Below are 17,041 nucleotides of genomic sequence, written 5' to 3'. Positions count from 1 at the left end.
CAGGTGGGGATGGCAGGTGGTTGTGGGGGGTGGGTGCAAACTGGTGTGTAAGAACCCCCGTGGACATTTTTTCTCTTGGATGTTCTCTGCTGTACTGTTCCTGATGCTCACGTTCGCTTCAATAAAAATGTTAACATTTAAAACATTAAGATGGCAAGGGAGTAGGGCAGAAAGCTGGAAAGCGGGTGTGGAAGAGATTAGGTGGCTGTTATGCAAAGAGTGGACAGCGGGATACCCCAGGGCTTGGTGCTGGGATCATTGCAGAGAACCTTGATCTGCAGATAATACAAATCGCAAAGGCCCATTAGCCACGATATGAACTGGAAACAAATGTGGGGAGCCCCCATGGTCCAGTCCATGTGCAGAATATCCAGGGGGAGCAGAGGAGGGAGCTGGCCTGCTCTCAGAAATCTGTAACTTCAGTCTTTGGGGGATCCATTCCGTTCAGAGGAGAGGGGAGGGGGATCCCTTTCTGAGGGGCTGCAGAGATTATGGGTACCAGAGTGTGCAGGAGCGACAGAAAATCCCATTTTTGTTCCTATGAGGTCTTGCAGGCAAGGGAAGCCAAAAGTACCCCTAGAGTGTGCATGGCGTGGCCGACTTCTGTAATTTTGGAAGAAGTTATTTTTTTCTGTCATTTTCCACCTTTATATATATATCGTTAAATTTTTATTGGATTTGGAGGAACAGACCGATGTGTGGTGAAGCGCCTTGAATGGACTGCCAGAGTCAAGGGCCGAGATGGACTTGCCTCCCCCAGATGCCCATTCATCGCAACGGAGAGAGAGAGCAAGTCAGGAGAGCCTGTGCTTCCAGACGGAGGCCTCTTGTTCCTGTACCCTTTGGGTCTGAGCTGCAGCTTTTGAATACCTAGCAATGTATTTGATTGGTGGTAAGACTTGGTAGGTGTCCTGGGTGTGGGATGAAGGTTATTTATCACGTGTTACTATCTGCAAGGCCTGTGTGCCCTCTGGGTCATTATGAGGTTGACGGTCAAAGGCTTTGTCTGGCAAAAACTAAGAATTGAATATTTCCTCCTGCCGAGCCTAGAAATTTTCTGTGCACAGAATTTATCTGCATAAAAAAAAAAGACGGCACTGAAAGGTGAACGCCCGTATCAAGCGCTGTCCGGCTACCGTTACGCATGTAGCTTTGGTTGGAAAAATATCTCCCCTAAAGTTATCTGGGCATGCAGCAGTAGCAGACGTATCCAGATCGGTCTCTCTGAACATCTGGATAAAGTTACGCACACAACTTTACTACTCTTTCGCCTCTCTGAAGACTACCGACCTCAAAAATCTCTCTGTCCATCTTCATTTATTGTTGTTTAATATATGGTGCACCGCCGCGGGTGATATTCTGTCAGAAAGATAGGCAGTGAAGGAAGCCAGGTCCTGCCAGCAGAGGCGGTGGAGGTCAACGCTGTAACGAAATGTTAAACCTGAGGGCGAGAGATAAGACTTTCCGAGTGGACATTATTATCTCAGACTGCACAAGTCTGGATGTAACCGGCTAAAAATGCTGATCAGATCTGCACTGCAAGTGCTTTTATTTGGACAAATTGATTGGGTCCATAGCTTGTCCAATGGGTCGCCACAGAGCGAAGCGGCAGGATAGTGACCTCTCTCTCTCCCACCTCAAGTGAATTGCATTGGCTTCCCACGGAGTGGAGAGCCCGTTTTTTTAAGATTGCCCCGAATGTGTTGGCAACAAAAATTTAAAAAATATTTGCCCACGTGGTCATTGAGATCGCAGGACCCTAACCTGTCCCAGGTTCCAGCTGTCAAACGCTGTAGCGCACAGTCCTCCCGTAATAGAGCATTCGCTCATCTAGCTCCCTCCTCCTGGGATGCTCTCCAGTAGGGGTTCGTTGCATTACAGATATTAACATATTTAGAAGGCAAGCGAAGGCTTTTTATTCTATTGCTTTTAAGTTAGTGGCGTAGCCAGAACTGAATTCTTGCGTGGGCCCAAGGTTAACATGGATGGGCAGTAGGCATATACAGGTCTAGGCCCTACTAGCTGTTCTCTTATTGATTAAAAAATGCCTTAGCACCACCCTGCCATGGGTTTCTGAGTACTCTGGAACAGCCATCATGAGTGACATTTTAAAATATTTTAATTCTATTTGTTCAAGCATTAAAAATACCTTATTCTGGATTAGATTTGTTATATTTATTGCAGTTTCTAAGTACACAATATCATGCAAAAAGCAAAGAACTTTTAACAGAAACATCACATCCAATCACGTAATAAAACAAATATCAATATATTCTTTTGTGAATTATCTTTCAAAAATGCACAGAACTACAATAAAACAGCAATAATCATAATAATCCTCATAAAAAGATTTGCAACAGGTGCAGAACAGAACTAGGACATGCAAAAAAAAAAAAATAATTCTAATTGAAGTGTCACTTCAATGATAGCAAAACAAATTCCCTTCACTGCCAACCACTTTGTGAAGTAAGACAAACCCTGCAATAAATAAATACCTAGAACCTTACAATACCATAACCTTACAATACCATAAAAAGGCAGCAAGGCAAACATTACACCAGGCCCTGGAACACTAATACACTACCTAATGGGCAAACGGAACAAACCAGACTCTACAAATCCCTACACAGAAACTAGACGCTAGCTAAAATACTGCATCTGTCACACATGCGCAACACAGACAGACCCTTACCTAAGACAGGATAAGGGACTACAAATTAGAAACAAACATGCAGACAAAACTGACATGGAAAGCCAGAGAAACCCGACTCTGAGCTCTGGAAAACTGAAGAAAAAGCAAAATGCAAGTATATAAGAAATGCAGATTCCCAAAGATGGCAGATTCCAATCACTGAAAGGTAAAATCCATTTTTTTTTTTTTTACTTTTGTTGTCATTTTTCTGATGGGTTGGTCCTAGTTTCTTTTTCCCCCTTGTCTCTCTTCCATTTTTTTTTCAGGGTTTCTTTTATTCTGCTTCTTCTCTCTCCTGTCTTCTTTCCTTCTTCCTCCTTCATACACACACTCTCTCTCACATGTTCTCTCTCACACACACACGCTTTCTCTCACACAGGATCCCACTCTTCCATGCTCTCTCACATACACACAGGCTCCCACTCTCACATGCTGTTTCTCACTCGCAGGTTCCCAATTCCATTGCCTCCTACAGACATACGTGCTCTCTCACATTCAGACACACAGGCTTTCACACATGCAGGCTCCTACTCCCATACATAGGTACACACACAGGCTCCCACATGCTGTCTCCCATTCTCCCTCACAGACACACACACAGGCTCTCATTTTTACATCTCTCACACATTGCTTCGTATTCCCACAAAAACACACAGGCTCTTACATGCAGGCTCCTACTCCCCTACATAGGTACACACACAGGCTCCCACATGCTGTCTCCCATTCTCCCTCACAGACACACACACAGGCTCTCATTTTTACATCTCTCACACACAGCTTCGTATTCCCACAAAAACACACAGGCTCTTACATGCAGGCTCCTACTCCCATACATAGGTACACACACAGGCTCCCACATGCTGTCTCCCATTCTCCCTCACAGACACACACACAGGCTCTCATTTTTACATCTCTCACACACAGCTTCGTATTCCCACAAAAACACACAGGCTCTTACATGCAGGCTTCTGCTCCCACTTCCATATAAACGAACACACACAGACTCCCGCTCTCACATGCTCTCTCTCATAATCATACACACACACCCAGGTAGGCTCCCAATCCCGCCCTCCCCCCCCCCCCCCAGACAGGCTACCATTCACACATACACTCAACACACACACACCCCTAGGCAGGCTGACATACACCCTCACACCCAGGCAGGCTATCATTTACACCTGTTCTGGTGTGGGTGCTCCTCATGTGCCTGCCAGTGACATTCAGAACTCGCGGGGCTAGCACATCCTCGTTGCCGATCTCGCGATACATGGGATGGGACCACTGGCGGCCTCGCGGGCCTGCTCAGCTGCCCGGCCTCTTCCTCTTCTCGTCCGCCGGCGGCCTCACAGCCCTCTTCCTCCTTTCGGCCAGCATGCCCTCCGCGGCTCTGTGACGGGCTGATTGGGTGGGCCGCGGCGCACCCAGGCCCATCCAGGGCTATGCCAGCGTTTGACGTGACTGATGTGATGGATCTTGTGTTTTAGTGGTGAATGTTTGTTAATGGTACCACGTATGCAGTGCTTTGTAGGTCGCATGGAGGATGCGGATTATAAGAAACCTTAGCTAGATAAATAAAGATACAGGAACAGGACGGAGGTCAGAGATAGGGGAGGGGAGCCGGTCCTGGTGTAGGGAAGGGGATTTATCTGCTTGTTTACCATGTTACATATGTGCACTTCGGGTTGTAATTCCCAGCCTAGCCCCTGGCTGCTGCTCGGATGGCCATTGGTTAATGCGTCCACAAGAGCTGCTTTTACCTGGCTAAGACTGCGATCTCTCTTCTCCTTATCTTAATGTTCCCATTCCTTGTCCCTCAGGGGCAGGCATTGTAAAGTGAAGGTGTGGTCCGTGGTTCATGCACTTATCTAGGGGCCATGGGGAAAGCCCTGAAATGCGCTTCTCTTTACTCAGAGGGTGGTGGTGGGTGCCTGGATTCGCCTTGCAGTGTAGGTGAATTCAAGCCTGCGTGGAGCTGAAATTCAATGAATGGCTTAACACACACCCTAAGTATTTTTCAGACTCCCGGTGCAGTAATCTAATGGGAGGCTAAGGCATCAGGAGTTCACAAACCAGAAAATGCGCCTGACGAAAAGGCTTAGCGCACATAAAAACACGATTTACGCACCTAACTCTTACAAGTGCAGAAAACGTGGTTTATGTGCCCATAAAATCCCGACCGCAGGTCCCGGCATGGGATCGTCAGCTTCCGCCCATAGACTATTGGCCCTGGAAACTTTACTGCACCTTGGACTAGGAGTTAAATTTCCAGTGCTAAGCAAAGAGCCCCTCTTGCGCCGGGGGGGGGGGGGGGGTCAGCCCATCGTAAGCAAGGAATTTGCATCGGAGGGCGCTAACCTGGACACAGGCGGCGGCCGACGCAATAAGATGCGCGTTTGAGAACGGGCGCACAGCCGCGTACCCTGGGCACCCGACGCAGTTTGTGTTAAAAAGGATGCGCTAGGGGAGGATTGGGCATCCCTAGCGCTGAAATGCTGAAGTCCTGCATCCGTTTTTTTTTTATCCCGCTTCTTCTGGCTGAGGTGGCGTAGCTAAGCACCTCTTGTTACGGGCAAGCAGTAAATGTAGCTGTCGCAAGGATACTGAGTATGGTGGAACCACAGAAGACCGTATTCTTTTAAAGTTTCTCATGAGCCCTTGAGCTGTGGATTGACTTTGCACCAGCTCCAGGGCTGGAGTTAAGTTGTCACATTAAAAAGTGTGTGTTGGATACCCCGTGATTTTCTGCATTTCAGGGGGGGAATAGCGAATAGCCTCATCTATATAGAATTTACCTGTGATAAGCCCTATTGGCTGCGTATTTGTTCGGGTGCATATTTGGACGCGCTAAGTCTCCTTATCGCATCAGGTGCTAGTCTGGCGCGTCCAAAATGCGCTGTCCAACTGCGCGGAAGTCCTGAGCGCTAGGCTGGCCGCATTTTACTGCGTCAGCCCCCACAGCGTTGTGAACGTATTTTGCGCGCCAAACTCCTTGCTGCGTAGGCCGGAGGCTTCTGCGCAGCTGCAGGTGAAACTGTGCGTGGCGCTGAGGGCGTCGGTCCCACGGGAGGCAGGAAAAGAGGGGGAGGAGTGGGGTAAAAACGAGGGGAGGGACGGACCCGGGTTTTGAGTCAGATTATAGAGCCGCATGTGCCCGTGCATCTGGATCAGCTGCTTGCCAACCTGCAGGGAGCTGCGTCAGGGCCACTGGGGAGAGAGAGGGCAAGGTCGGTCAACCTGGCGAAGCCGTACACCCTCTCAGTAGCCGGGAGAGGTGGCAGGTCCCCTGTTGTGAGGGCTAGGACTACTTGCCTACCCTCCCCAGGTCAGGGCGGAAAAAAAAAAAAGATAACCTCCTGCAGTTGGCCAATCTTCTACAGCCCAAGTCCCCCTCTCCTGGAATTTTTAAAGCAGATTTAGGCATTTAAGTCTGCATTGAAAATGGGCGTTGGTCTGCAAGCAAAAGGTTTACCCCACAGGCTTTAAGCCTCTGCTAACTGTTTGAAATTTTGTCTTTTTACCAGTGCCGCCTTCTGCCAGCCCTGGCAGCCTCTCCCCATAGCGGCTCTTGACCTCTCTCGCTTTTCCCGAGATCCTGCAAATGGCAGGTGCACGTGTGTGTGTGTAAGGATGGTGAGATTGAGTGTGAGTGTGTGTGCAAGGGTGGTGAGATGGAGTGTGAGTGTGTGTGCAAGGGTGGTGAGATGGAGGCAGGATGTGCCGGCCTTGCTATTATAAATGATTTCTGGTACAACGCGTTCTCCTGTAAGGGCAGGAGAGCCTCACACAGCTGTGGTGTGCCGGGCCTCCAGGGCAGAGCTTGTACACTCACGGGAGAAGAGTTTGAAACTGCCCAAAATATCCTTGGCTGGGCTGATCTGCCGCTTTCCAGTGTGCATGGGGGGGGGGGGGGGGGTAGGGGCTGAGCAGGAGAAGGGGGGCAGTTGCGGAGGGGACTCTCTCTCTCTCTCTCCGTGCACTGCCCAGGCCCTAGTTCGTCCTCCTAAGCCTTTAGCGCTGCCCTGTGCCGGTCGTCTCTGAATTGTCTTTTTGCTTTACAGTGGCCCATCCTCAGGACCCCAACCACACCGCCGAGAAGCCGATCATTCACTGCCAGAAATGCGGCGAGCTGTGCAAGGGCGAAGTGCTGAGAGTGCAGGCCAAACACTTCCACATCAAATGTTTTACCTGCAAAGGTGAGCTGGAGGGGGGAGGGGGCGAGAATCGCTGGCCACGCGCGCTGCCTCGCCTCTTTGCAGGGCGCCGGCGGTGACCGCGCGGCGAGGCTTTACCCGCTCATGGCCGGGCGCCGGAGGCCCTGCTGCTACCGTACGTGGCGCTGCTTTCAGGAGGGTTTAAAGAAGGCGCGATCCGGGGAGCGCACGGCTCGCCTCCGTTTGGATTTTGAAACGTGCGTGCGATGTTTTACCCTCCCCCCCCCAGATCGGGCGCGTGCAGAAATATCGGGGAAGCCACTTTGTACGCGCTTCGAAGGAAGAGCCGCAGGTAATTTCTCTTTTTTTTTTAAATTAGGTAACAGCATCCGCGGGAACCTAACAGGATGGAGGATGTGTCATTATATTTATTGTCTGGGAGAGAGCTGGGGGGGGGGGGGTTTGTATCTCTTTGTAAGGCCTGTATATAGGACGTTTCATCATGGTATTTTCTGTAACTGGATCGTATCTATCAGTTACGTAAGCAGGGGCATCTGTATGACCTGGCACGTGCCCTGCCGCAAAACAAAATCGCTCGTCACCCCCCCCCCCCGGACCGCCCCAGTCTGAGCCGGTCGGGCTACAGCTCAAACACTTCCTGCTGCCGCCCCCCCCACAGCGTTGGGTGTTTCAACCATGCGGGCGTGAGTAGAGAGCGAGCCCCGGGGGTCAGACAGGAGATGTTTGACTGGGGGCTGGGGGGTGGCAGGAGGAAGGAGGCGCACCGCCCGGCTCAGAGCGAGAAGGGACGGTGCAGGGGGGGGGGGGGGGGAGTAAAGGATGCAAAAGATGATTGACCGGGGGACCGGTGTAGAGCAGGGGGAAGAAGGGGACTGAGAGGGAGACCAGGGGAAGATGGGAAGCAGGGACTGGGGAGGGGGAGAGCAGTGAAAGATGGGAAGCAGGGACTGGGGAGGGGGAGAGCAGGGGAAGATGGGAAGCAGGGACTGGGGAGGGGGAGAGCAGTGGAAGATGGGAAGCAGGGACTGGGGGGGGGAGAGCAGGGGAAGATGGGAAGCAGGGACTGGGGGGGGAGAGCAGGGGAAGATGGGAAGCAGGGACTGGGGAGGGGGAGAGCAGGGGAAGATGGGAAGCAGGGACTGGGGAGGGAGAGCAGTGGAAGATGGGAAGCAGGGACTGGGGGGGGGAGAGCAGGGGAAGATGGGAAGCAGGGACTGGGGAGGGAGAGCAGTGGAAGATGGGAAGCAGGGACTGGGGGGGGAGAGCAGGGGAAGATGGGAAGCAGGGACTGGGGGGGGAGAGCAGTGGAAGATGGGAAGCAGGGACTGGGGGGGGAGAGCAGGGGAAGATGGGAAGCAGGGACTGGGGGGGGGAGAGCAGGGGAAGATGGGAAGCAGGGACTGGGGGGGGGGAAGCAGGGACTGGGGGGGGGGGAGCAGGGGAAGATGGGAAGCAGGGACTGGGGGGGGGGGGAGCAGGGGAAGATGGGAAGCAGGGACTGGGGAGGGGGAGAGCAGGGGAAGATGGGAAGCAGGGACTGGGGGGGAGGGGGAGAGCAGGGGAAGATGGGAAGCAGGGACTGGGAGGGGGAGAGCAGTGGAAGATGGGAGCAGGGACTGGGGGGGGAGAGCAGGGAAGATGGGAAGCAGGGACTGGGGAGGGAGAGCAGTGGAAGATGGGAAGCAGGGACTGGGGAGGGGGAGAGCAGTGGAAGATGGGAAGCAGGGACTGGGGGGGGGGGGAGAGCAGGGGAAGATGGGAAGCAGGGACTGGGGAGGGAGAGCAGGGGAAGATGGGAAGCAGGGACTGGGGAGGGAGAGCAGTGGAAGATGGGAAGCAGGGACTGGGGAGGGGGAGAGCAGTGGAAGATGGGAAGCAGGGACTGGGGAGGGGGAGAGCAGTGGAAGATGGGAAGCAGGGACTGGGGAGGGGGGAGAGCAGTGGAAGATGGGAAGCAGGGACTGGGGAGGGGGAGAGCAGTGGAAGATGGGAAGCAGGGACTGGGGGGGGGAGGGGGAGAGCAGGGGAAGATGGGAAGCAGGGACTGGGGAGGGGGAGAGCAGTGGAAGATGGGAAGCAGGGACTGGGGGGGGGAGAGCAGTGAAAGATGGGAAGCAGGGACTGGGGAGGGAGAGCAGGGGAAGATGGGAAGCAGGGACTGGGGAGGGGGAGAGCAGTGGAAGATGGGAAGGCAGGGACTGGGGGGGGGGGGGAGAGCAGTGGAAGATGGGAAGCAGGGACTGGGGAGGGGGAGAGCAGTGGAAGATGGGAAGCAGGGACTGGGGAGGGAGAGCAGGGGAAGATGGGAAGCAGGGACTGGGGAGGGAGGGGGAGCAGTGGAAGAATGAGATTCGGGGACCTGGGGGGGGGGGCAGATACTGGCTGGAGGGCAGGGGAGGAATAGGGACTCAGGGATTAGGATTTGGGGATTGGGGGACAAGTCAGGGCTTGTGAAGGGTGGAGAGCAGGGACTCGGGACTTGGTAATTGGGTGGGTATTAGTGGGGGGTCATTAGACTGGCCGGGGGAAGTGGGAGAGAGGGGGCAGGAGAAAGGAGCTGAAGAGTGTGGGGAGGGATTGAGAGGTGGTGTGGATGCCTTGGAGGACGGGAGAGAGGGAGAAAGGCAGAGGAAAGGGACTGGAGGGATGTGAGAGGAAAAGGGGGTTAGGGAGGGTGGGAATGGGGCTGGAGAGGTGGTAAAAGTGGGGTAACAGGAGGCTGGATGGGGGTAAGAGACAGAAGAAAGGGCTTCAGGCCGGAAGGGGGAAGGAATGACCGGGAAGAGGCAGGGGGTGAAAGGCACAGGAAGGTAGACGAGGGTTGGGGGGGAGGGGGAGTGGGGATTATGAGGCTGGAGAAGAGCAAGAGACAGCGGGGAAATTGAGCGGCTGTGAATGGCAGAGAGGGAGACGAGGGGTGAAATGTAACTATGAGTGGAGAGGAGGAGAAAGCAATGAAAGGGAAGGATCAATGTAGGAGACAGAAATGGAAGGTGGAATGGTGGAGACTGAAAGCCAGTGACCAGGACCAACCCAGTCACAAAAATAAAATGCAGAAAGCAACGTATTTATTTCCAGGTTGTAGAGAGTGGAATGTGTAGCTGTGGGAATGTGCATTTCTTATACCTTTTGCGTTGGGCTTAGTACAGGAGGAAATGCATTCCTGTTTCTTTCTCTGTGGTGTTGCACTGCAGGCAGTTTCTATTTCAGGTTTTCTCTGCATGTTTCCGTTTTTAATTTGTGCTTCCTTATTTTCTGTTAGGTAAGGTTCAGTTTTGTCTTCTGCCTGTGCGACTCAGGTGAGGGATTATGCCATGGGGTAGGGACTGTGTAGGCCTTGCTCTGTTCTCCTAATGGGAAGGGTATTGGTGTTCTAGGGCCTGTAATAATATTGGCTCTTTCCCAGGTGCACTTGCTGCTCTTTGAGTCCTGGGCATTAGTGCTGTTATGGCGGGTTTGCCACACAGCATCCGAGTGTCTTTTTTTTTTTTTTATAGGGTCTTGGGTTACCTCACCAAGTTTCTGGCAGCGGATGGTGTTTGTGTGGCTGTTACTGAGGTGACACAATTTGAATACTTTTTTTTGCATGGTGAGTTGTAAAGGGAAGTGTCCTAGATCCGTTGCAATTTCGGTAGATGCAGAGTGCGTTACAGAGCTGGAGGGGCCTTCCTGTATACACTCCAGGCTTTACTCCACTAACCGTACGGAAGAATTGGTTGAACGATGCCATCAAATAATTTTACTGATGGTTGAAACTGGCTGGGGTTTTTTTTTTTTTCTAATTGTATGGGACTTTTTCTTATTGTGACGTTTTATAGCCAAGGTGAAGGCAGGGGGCTGTGCTTTGGGGGGGCGGGTGTGATGGGTGGAAATCACGCTGACTTCTCCTCCGGCCTAGAGAGGCCGGAGGAGAAGTCTAGAGAGGCCACTGTGCCTTTGTCAAAAGAGGCTCAACAATATAGAATTCAAACTCCCAGAGTCCAAAACCAAACTCTGAAATACACAACAAAACGAATTCCACGTTGTGGAAGGATTTTTATGCCGTTAGGTGTGTAATAAATGTATAGAAATCTTAACGAGCGGCTGGCTTAATTGTGAGAGGCAGCTGCTAGGGAAGGATCTCTCTCCCTTTGCCACCAGCATTATGATAAGAAGATTTAAGCTTGGGATATTCGGGGTTTCGGCCTGTGCACACAGAGTAGAGCGTTTGGGACGGGGCGGAGGGCTATTACTCGTTGCCGCCAACGTCGCTGGATTTTGCTTTGGCTTTGCTCTGGAGGGGGCCGTGTTTTTTTTAAAATACGAAACGTGACGTGCGAAGCCCGTCCGTTACCGGTGTCTGTGACGCCGGCCTCGCTCGCCGGAAGGAATAAAGCCGGGCTTGGCGGCTCCGGCAGTGGGGGGGAGCCAGGAACGGGCCTGCTTTTCAGGATATCCACAGTGAACCGGCAGGAGAGAGAGATTTGCCTGCGCTGCCTCCATGGCGTGCGGACACGTCTCACACGCAGGCTCGCTGGTGGCAGTGCTGAAAAGCAGACCTGCCTGTGGCGCTCCAGAACCGGAGCCGCCTACCCCTGGAACAAAGGCACCGGGTCATCTTCCTCTACTTTTGACGGATTCTGCAGCAGGCTGGACTTTCCTGCAGCACATCACTCTTATCTTAAGGTATCCTCAGTACTGGGCAGTGAGCCCATCTTTTTTCAAAATCTGGAGCTGGGGAAATAATAATTTCTATTAAAAAAAGAAAAAAAGAGGGCTGCTAATTGGCTCCATGTCCATCCCCCAGGACAGGCTAATCCAGTCCTGGTTTTACCCCACTACAGCTCGAGATTTGGCCCGGAGTGCTGTTTAAGGAATGTAGAACTGCAGGTCCCAGCATGCACCTGGTATGCTGGGACCAATCCAGAGCGGGTAAAACCCGCTCTGGATTGGCCTGCCATGAAAAGATGGCGCCTGCGGGTCCTGCCTGCAAGGGACAGCTTTTCAGGTTCTTCTGAAAAACCTGAACTGCTAGGGACCATTTCCACTTTCTAGAACCTTTGTGCACAGACATTAAGATTAACAAATAAAAACAAAAAAAAAAAAGAGATAAGGGGATACCTTTTTATTGGACTAACAAATGTTTATTATTTAATCAAGGTGGTATTTGCAAGTGAAGGGGGGTTTGATGTAGATCAGAAGGTGACAGGCACCCGTTAAAACCTCCCCTCACACTCTGGCCGCTTATATTTCCTGGCAACGTCCTGTGCTGACCCGGGGGAGGATGGGGGCTGGTCAAGAAATGGGTGAACTTTGGCTGGTTGGGGTTTTTTTTCTTTCTTTTTAAATGTCCTTAAGTACCAAAATGTAAATAGTTTCTGCAAAGAAATGGTGTGGTGTCAGGAAAAAAACCCTGCTGCAGGAGGAAGCCCTTGCATGCACCGAGGGAGCGGCTGGGCTGACTGTCAGCCTTACCTGTCAGCACCAGCACATAAAGCAGGCTCCTCCGCTGGAAGTGAAACAAGCCATCAGGGTGCACTTTGGGGAGGAATTTTAACTGCTGGGCCTGATAACCCAGCTTAAGCAATTTCCTGAGCAGGAGGAAAGGGAACTGGCAGATAAGAGAGGCCCACACTCGGAGGCTGCTGCTGAGACTGAGCAGAGAACAAAATAGAGAGATCCATTCCCTGAGTTTATAGCGCTGCAGAGGGAACCAGTGGCTTGTCTGGTAATTAGCCCGAGTAATTAAGTAAATTAACAGCTTCCTCTGTGAGACTGTAAGTAAATGGCTAATGAATTGCACTTCCTGTGCTGGAGATTTTCGTTCCTAAGCCGCTCTGTTTTTTTCTGAAAGTGAGGCGTAATTCTTGGAAATCCCTGAAGGTATGGGCCATACTAAGCCCATCCCATTCATTTGTGGCTCCTCTGCGGTTTTTTGAGGTTTCAGTGTGAAAGTTGCGGGGAGGTGATGTATATATACCTTGTCTGCTACGCCTGCCTTCAGCCGGTCACATCTGTCGGGCAGAGGCGAGTGCTGCTGGGCAGTAGGGCAAAGTGAACAGAGCTAAGCGTCTGTGTGGAGGGTGGCATGGTGATCTGGCTTTGAAATCAGCTTGTCAAGTCTTGGAAAATGCAGAGGATTTGCAGAGAGTCCACAGTGCAAGCAGTTTGCTTGGGAAGAACTTGTAGTTTGTTATTTTTTGGTAAAGCGGCAGCTCGTATTGTGTTTGGTAATGAATGTGCCACGTGTGTGTGTATGTATTTTCGCTGATGTGCGTACATGTATGTACTTGTGTGAATCTGCGTTCTTGTGACTGGGCGTTCATAAGAGCATATGAATGTTAATGCAGACAGTTTATACAGTATATACATGATACTTGCGTGTATGCACATATGTGTGTTCATGCATACACTGTATGTTTGGTTCTATATGTATATATATCTATACTTTTTGAGCATGTAGAATTACCAAGCTCTGCTCTACTTTATCTGCTAAAAATCTCCCTCCCAAACCTTGCTCCCTGTCCTGTCAGATTTGCATCTCCACCGAGGGGCAGAAGTTACTCCCACAGACTGATTTTCAGGTTTCCTGACTACTTCTAGGCCTGTATGAATGCAGAGACTATATTATGTATAGTTCCCACCCCACCCCCACTCCACTGTTGTCATCCAAAAATTGTGTGCACGTAGGGTTCTGATGATGCTAGAACAGGGCCGGAGCAAGAGTTTGGGCGCCTTGTGCGGGTGGTAGGTGTTTGAGCATCCAGAACCAAGGAAGAGACACGGAGGGGATTGGGGACAGGACGCAGAACATTTATGACATTTTAAATAGCAACCTCACAAAATGAAAGAAGCCATGGCTCGGATACACTGCTGTCTCTGTGTGTGTTTGTTTATTTAAGATTCTTGTATTCCGCCTGGATCGGACCAGCCGTGCCAGGTGGGTCACGGTAAAAATATATAATCAATAATAATTTAAATAAAATAGAATATTACGACCAGACAAACATTACACGATGCACAGTATTCCAGTTAATGCTCTTCTTCACTACAGCCCAAAGCACCGATGCTGAAATGAAACCCGAGAGAAGGCTGTCCTCAAACAGCAGCGCACAGTCACTAAGCGGACGGAGTAGCGTTCCACGGGTGACTTATTCCGAAGCTTTTTTTTGGTCCTACACCTGAGAAGGCTCGACAACAGATCTCCTTGAAGATATTCCCGCTTCACGGTGGGGACAATAAGCAGGCCTTTATCCACTGAACCTAATGCCCCGCTGGAGATATGGGGTATTTTGCAAGCAGTTTGAATAGATAACGAAGTCCCTCCCCCCATTAACCCCCCCTTGAATACCATCGTCAGCATTTTAAATCTCACTCTTTGGATGACGGGTAACCCCGTGCGGTTGTGCCAACGCCGGGGAGATTCGATTCCCCCTAAGTGACTGACCAGAAATGAGCCGGGCCGCAGCGTGCAAGGAGTGTCAGTAATCTGAAAAGTTAAAACCAAGGCTTGGATAACTCTCTGAAAATCTTCTCTAGATAAATAAAATATTTTGCCTGCAAACCACTTTAAGCTAAAAAAAAAAAAAAAAGTCTTTCTGGGCTGCCTGATTCATGGGCTCTTCGGAAAAGCAGGAATCCAGCAAACCCCCCCCCCCCCAACTCCCATAGCATTTTTGGAAAAGGACAAGGTTACTCCCCAGCGACTGAAAAACGGACACGATCTTCAGGAATTGGGCCCTAGCCTTGGAGACGTTTCAAAACCAGTCTGTTTAGTTGCATCCAGGAATGTACTGCCCTCGAGCAGCGAGAGAGGGAATCCAAAGTGGTGGATAAACTGCCTCGAACGGAAAAGAACAGTTGAATATCGTCCATATAAACCTTGCAAAAAAAAAAACCAACCCCAGAATTATCCAGAATGTCACAAAGGAGTTGTCCATAAACGTTTAAGTAAAGATGAGGAGCGCGTCAACCCTTATGGACTCCCAGTGATGATGATTGCTTAGACTTAGTCTAAGTTCTTGCTTACAAAAGAACTAAAGCACTGGGCAAGGACAGCACCCGCTCCGAGGTTAGCTCGTCTCATGAGCAGAACGGCGTCAGAACCGACGACGGAAAGATGCAGGAGTAGGACAATGACTGAGCCACTCCCATCCAACTCCTGCAACACAAAACCAGAGGCAGGGAGAAGAAGCAGTTCAGTGACCAGTATGGAACTTAAATACCTTTGCTCGGTACGAAACTCATTAAACTGTGCAAGAAGAATGGAAATAGGTCTGTGGTTAGAGGGGAGCTGTGGGGGCAGATTACTCTTAAGCATTGGGCGAATTATGGCAGTTTTTGTTTTTTTTATTATCTCTAAAAATGAGTCTCGTAAATTATATAAAACCTAAAAAGGGCATGCATTAGGAGGACAAAATGACAACTTCAATCTACTCACGGTAGATGATACTTCCTGGAATTAATCCCGAATTTCCCTCTTCTGTTAATGACTCAACCCCCAGATTACCCAGGGATTTATTGAAGTTTTCACTTTAATTAATTATTACTCTGATCAGTAAAATCATCATAGTCAAGCCCTTGGTTATCAACAGTAGGCTTGGGGGACGGAATCAGGTTCTTAACCAAACTCAAGAGTTCTTAGGGACGCTTGAGAGAGGAGATCTGCAAACCTGAGGTACAATACTTCTTCCTAGAGGCCCCAAAAGCAACGCTACAATATATTCAGCCTTATTTTGTGCTGACGGGGCTTTATGCCCACCTCCGTAGTTCTTGACACGTACCTCATTTTTCTTCACCAAAATTTGGCTAAACAAGGAACACGGACCTAACCTTTAGTGGCGCAACTTTTATCTCACTGTTTCAGCATTCAATTTAACTGGGTTGATCGGCCCCTGTACCACTTCATGATCGGTGAAGTCTATTCATCAAAAAATGTAAGAGACATTTTAACAGAGAATGATATGACCACAGCAAGGTCAGGTCGTGCTGGATATTTGCTGGTCGCATTGAAAGAGAGTGAGTTATTCTCCTTAAATCAAAGTTCCAGGTATGACGTTACCCCAAACACTGAGGGAAATAACTTTTAATTTCTCCTGAGTGGGGTAGCCTGTAGCACTTATAAGACCCGTTTGTCATCAGAAAAGCAATTTGTTTGTCCCTAAATAAATATTTCTGTGCAGCCCTGGTTCACTCTTTAACCTGAGATGGGAATGGGGTTGTTAATCTCCAAGGTCCTCCGGTGGTGGGAACCCAAAATGTTAACTTTCTTGGATTTTGCAAAAATAAAATAAAATGTAACTCGCTGAATTGTTGCCCCCCCCCAAAAAAGGAGTCTCCTTGAACATAAATAACATAAAAAGATATTTACAAGAGAGTTTCCAGTTCTTTTGCTCCTTCATGCCAGAGGGCAGGTGACAGAAGGCGGATCCAAGATGGCTGCTCAGTAGCAGAAGGCTATGTTGCTCCTGAGGATGAGTTTTATAAAGTTTCTGAATTCCTTGCTACAATTTACTTTCTGATGGGACGGAAACGAAAACCGAGAGGGGAGCTTTACCCTGCAATCCCTCCGGCAGTGGCTGTCTCCGGTCCTATGGATGCACACGTAGTTCGCAGAGACCCAGGTGCAGGACTGCAGCCGCTGGAGAGTGGGGGAGGGGAAGAGGAGCTCCCCTCGCTTCCTGGCTCAATATCACCCTTCAGCCCTGTGGAAGGGACGCCACCGGGGAATCCTGCCGAACCGCCATCTGCCCGAGGAGTTTGGAGGCGGAGCACTGCAGGGCAGGATGAAGGTGTGCGGCAGTGAGCCCAGAATTACCAGCGGGGGCCGTCCGGTGAGGCTGGAGATACTACAGAGATTATACCCGAAAGGAAAGTACCAGCTGTGGTAAGACCGGCTGTCTTTACGTTAGAAACTATATGGGAGTCAATGGTGGAGATGAAAGCATCAATACGTTCACAGATTAAGCCTATAAATGTTGCGGTCAAAGAGTTGGAAGATAAAGTCAGTGTAATGGCTAATTCAAATCCTGATATGGAACAACAGATCGCAATAAATAGAGATCAAATAAGAGGTGTCCAACAAGTCCAGGCAGCTACCTTAAAAGAGAGAGAAAATGTATCAATGAAGAGGGAAAATTTGGAGAACACATCAAGAAGCAGAAACCTGAGGTTTATTAATTTTTCACAGATTCCATTC

General features: G+C 50.3%; 1 protein-coding gene across 1 annotated transcript in view; it reads left to right on the top strand.

Annotated features, from left to right (window-relative positions):
* ABLIM1 (actin binding LIM protein 1) overlaps positions 1 to 17,041 on the top strand; it is a 364,303-nt gene that overhangs the window by 123,386 nt on the left and 223,876 nt on the right. The window contains 1 exon segment of the mRNA XM_029610466.1: positions 6,751 to 6,885. Within this exon segment, the coding sequence (XP_029466326.1) occupies positions 6,751 to 6,885 (135 nt within the window).

The sequence above is a fragment of the Rhinatrema bivittatum genome, chromosome 7, assembly GCF_901001135.1.
Source record: "Rhinatrema bivittatum chromosome 7, aRhiBiv1.1, whole genome shotgun sequence".
NCBI classification, from domain to species: Eukaryota; Metazoa; Chordata; class Amphibia; order Gymnophiona; family Rhinatrematidae; genus Rhinatrema; species Rhinatrema bivittatum.
Note: the sequence above shows the minus strand (reverse complement) of the source record. Positions and strands in the feature narration are given on the sequence as shown.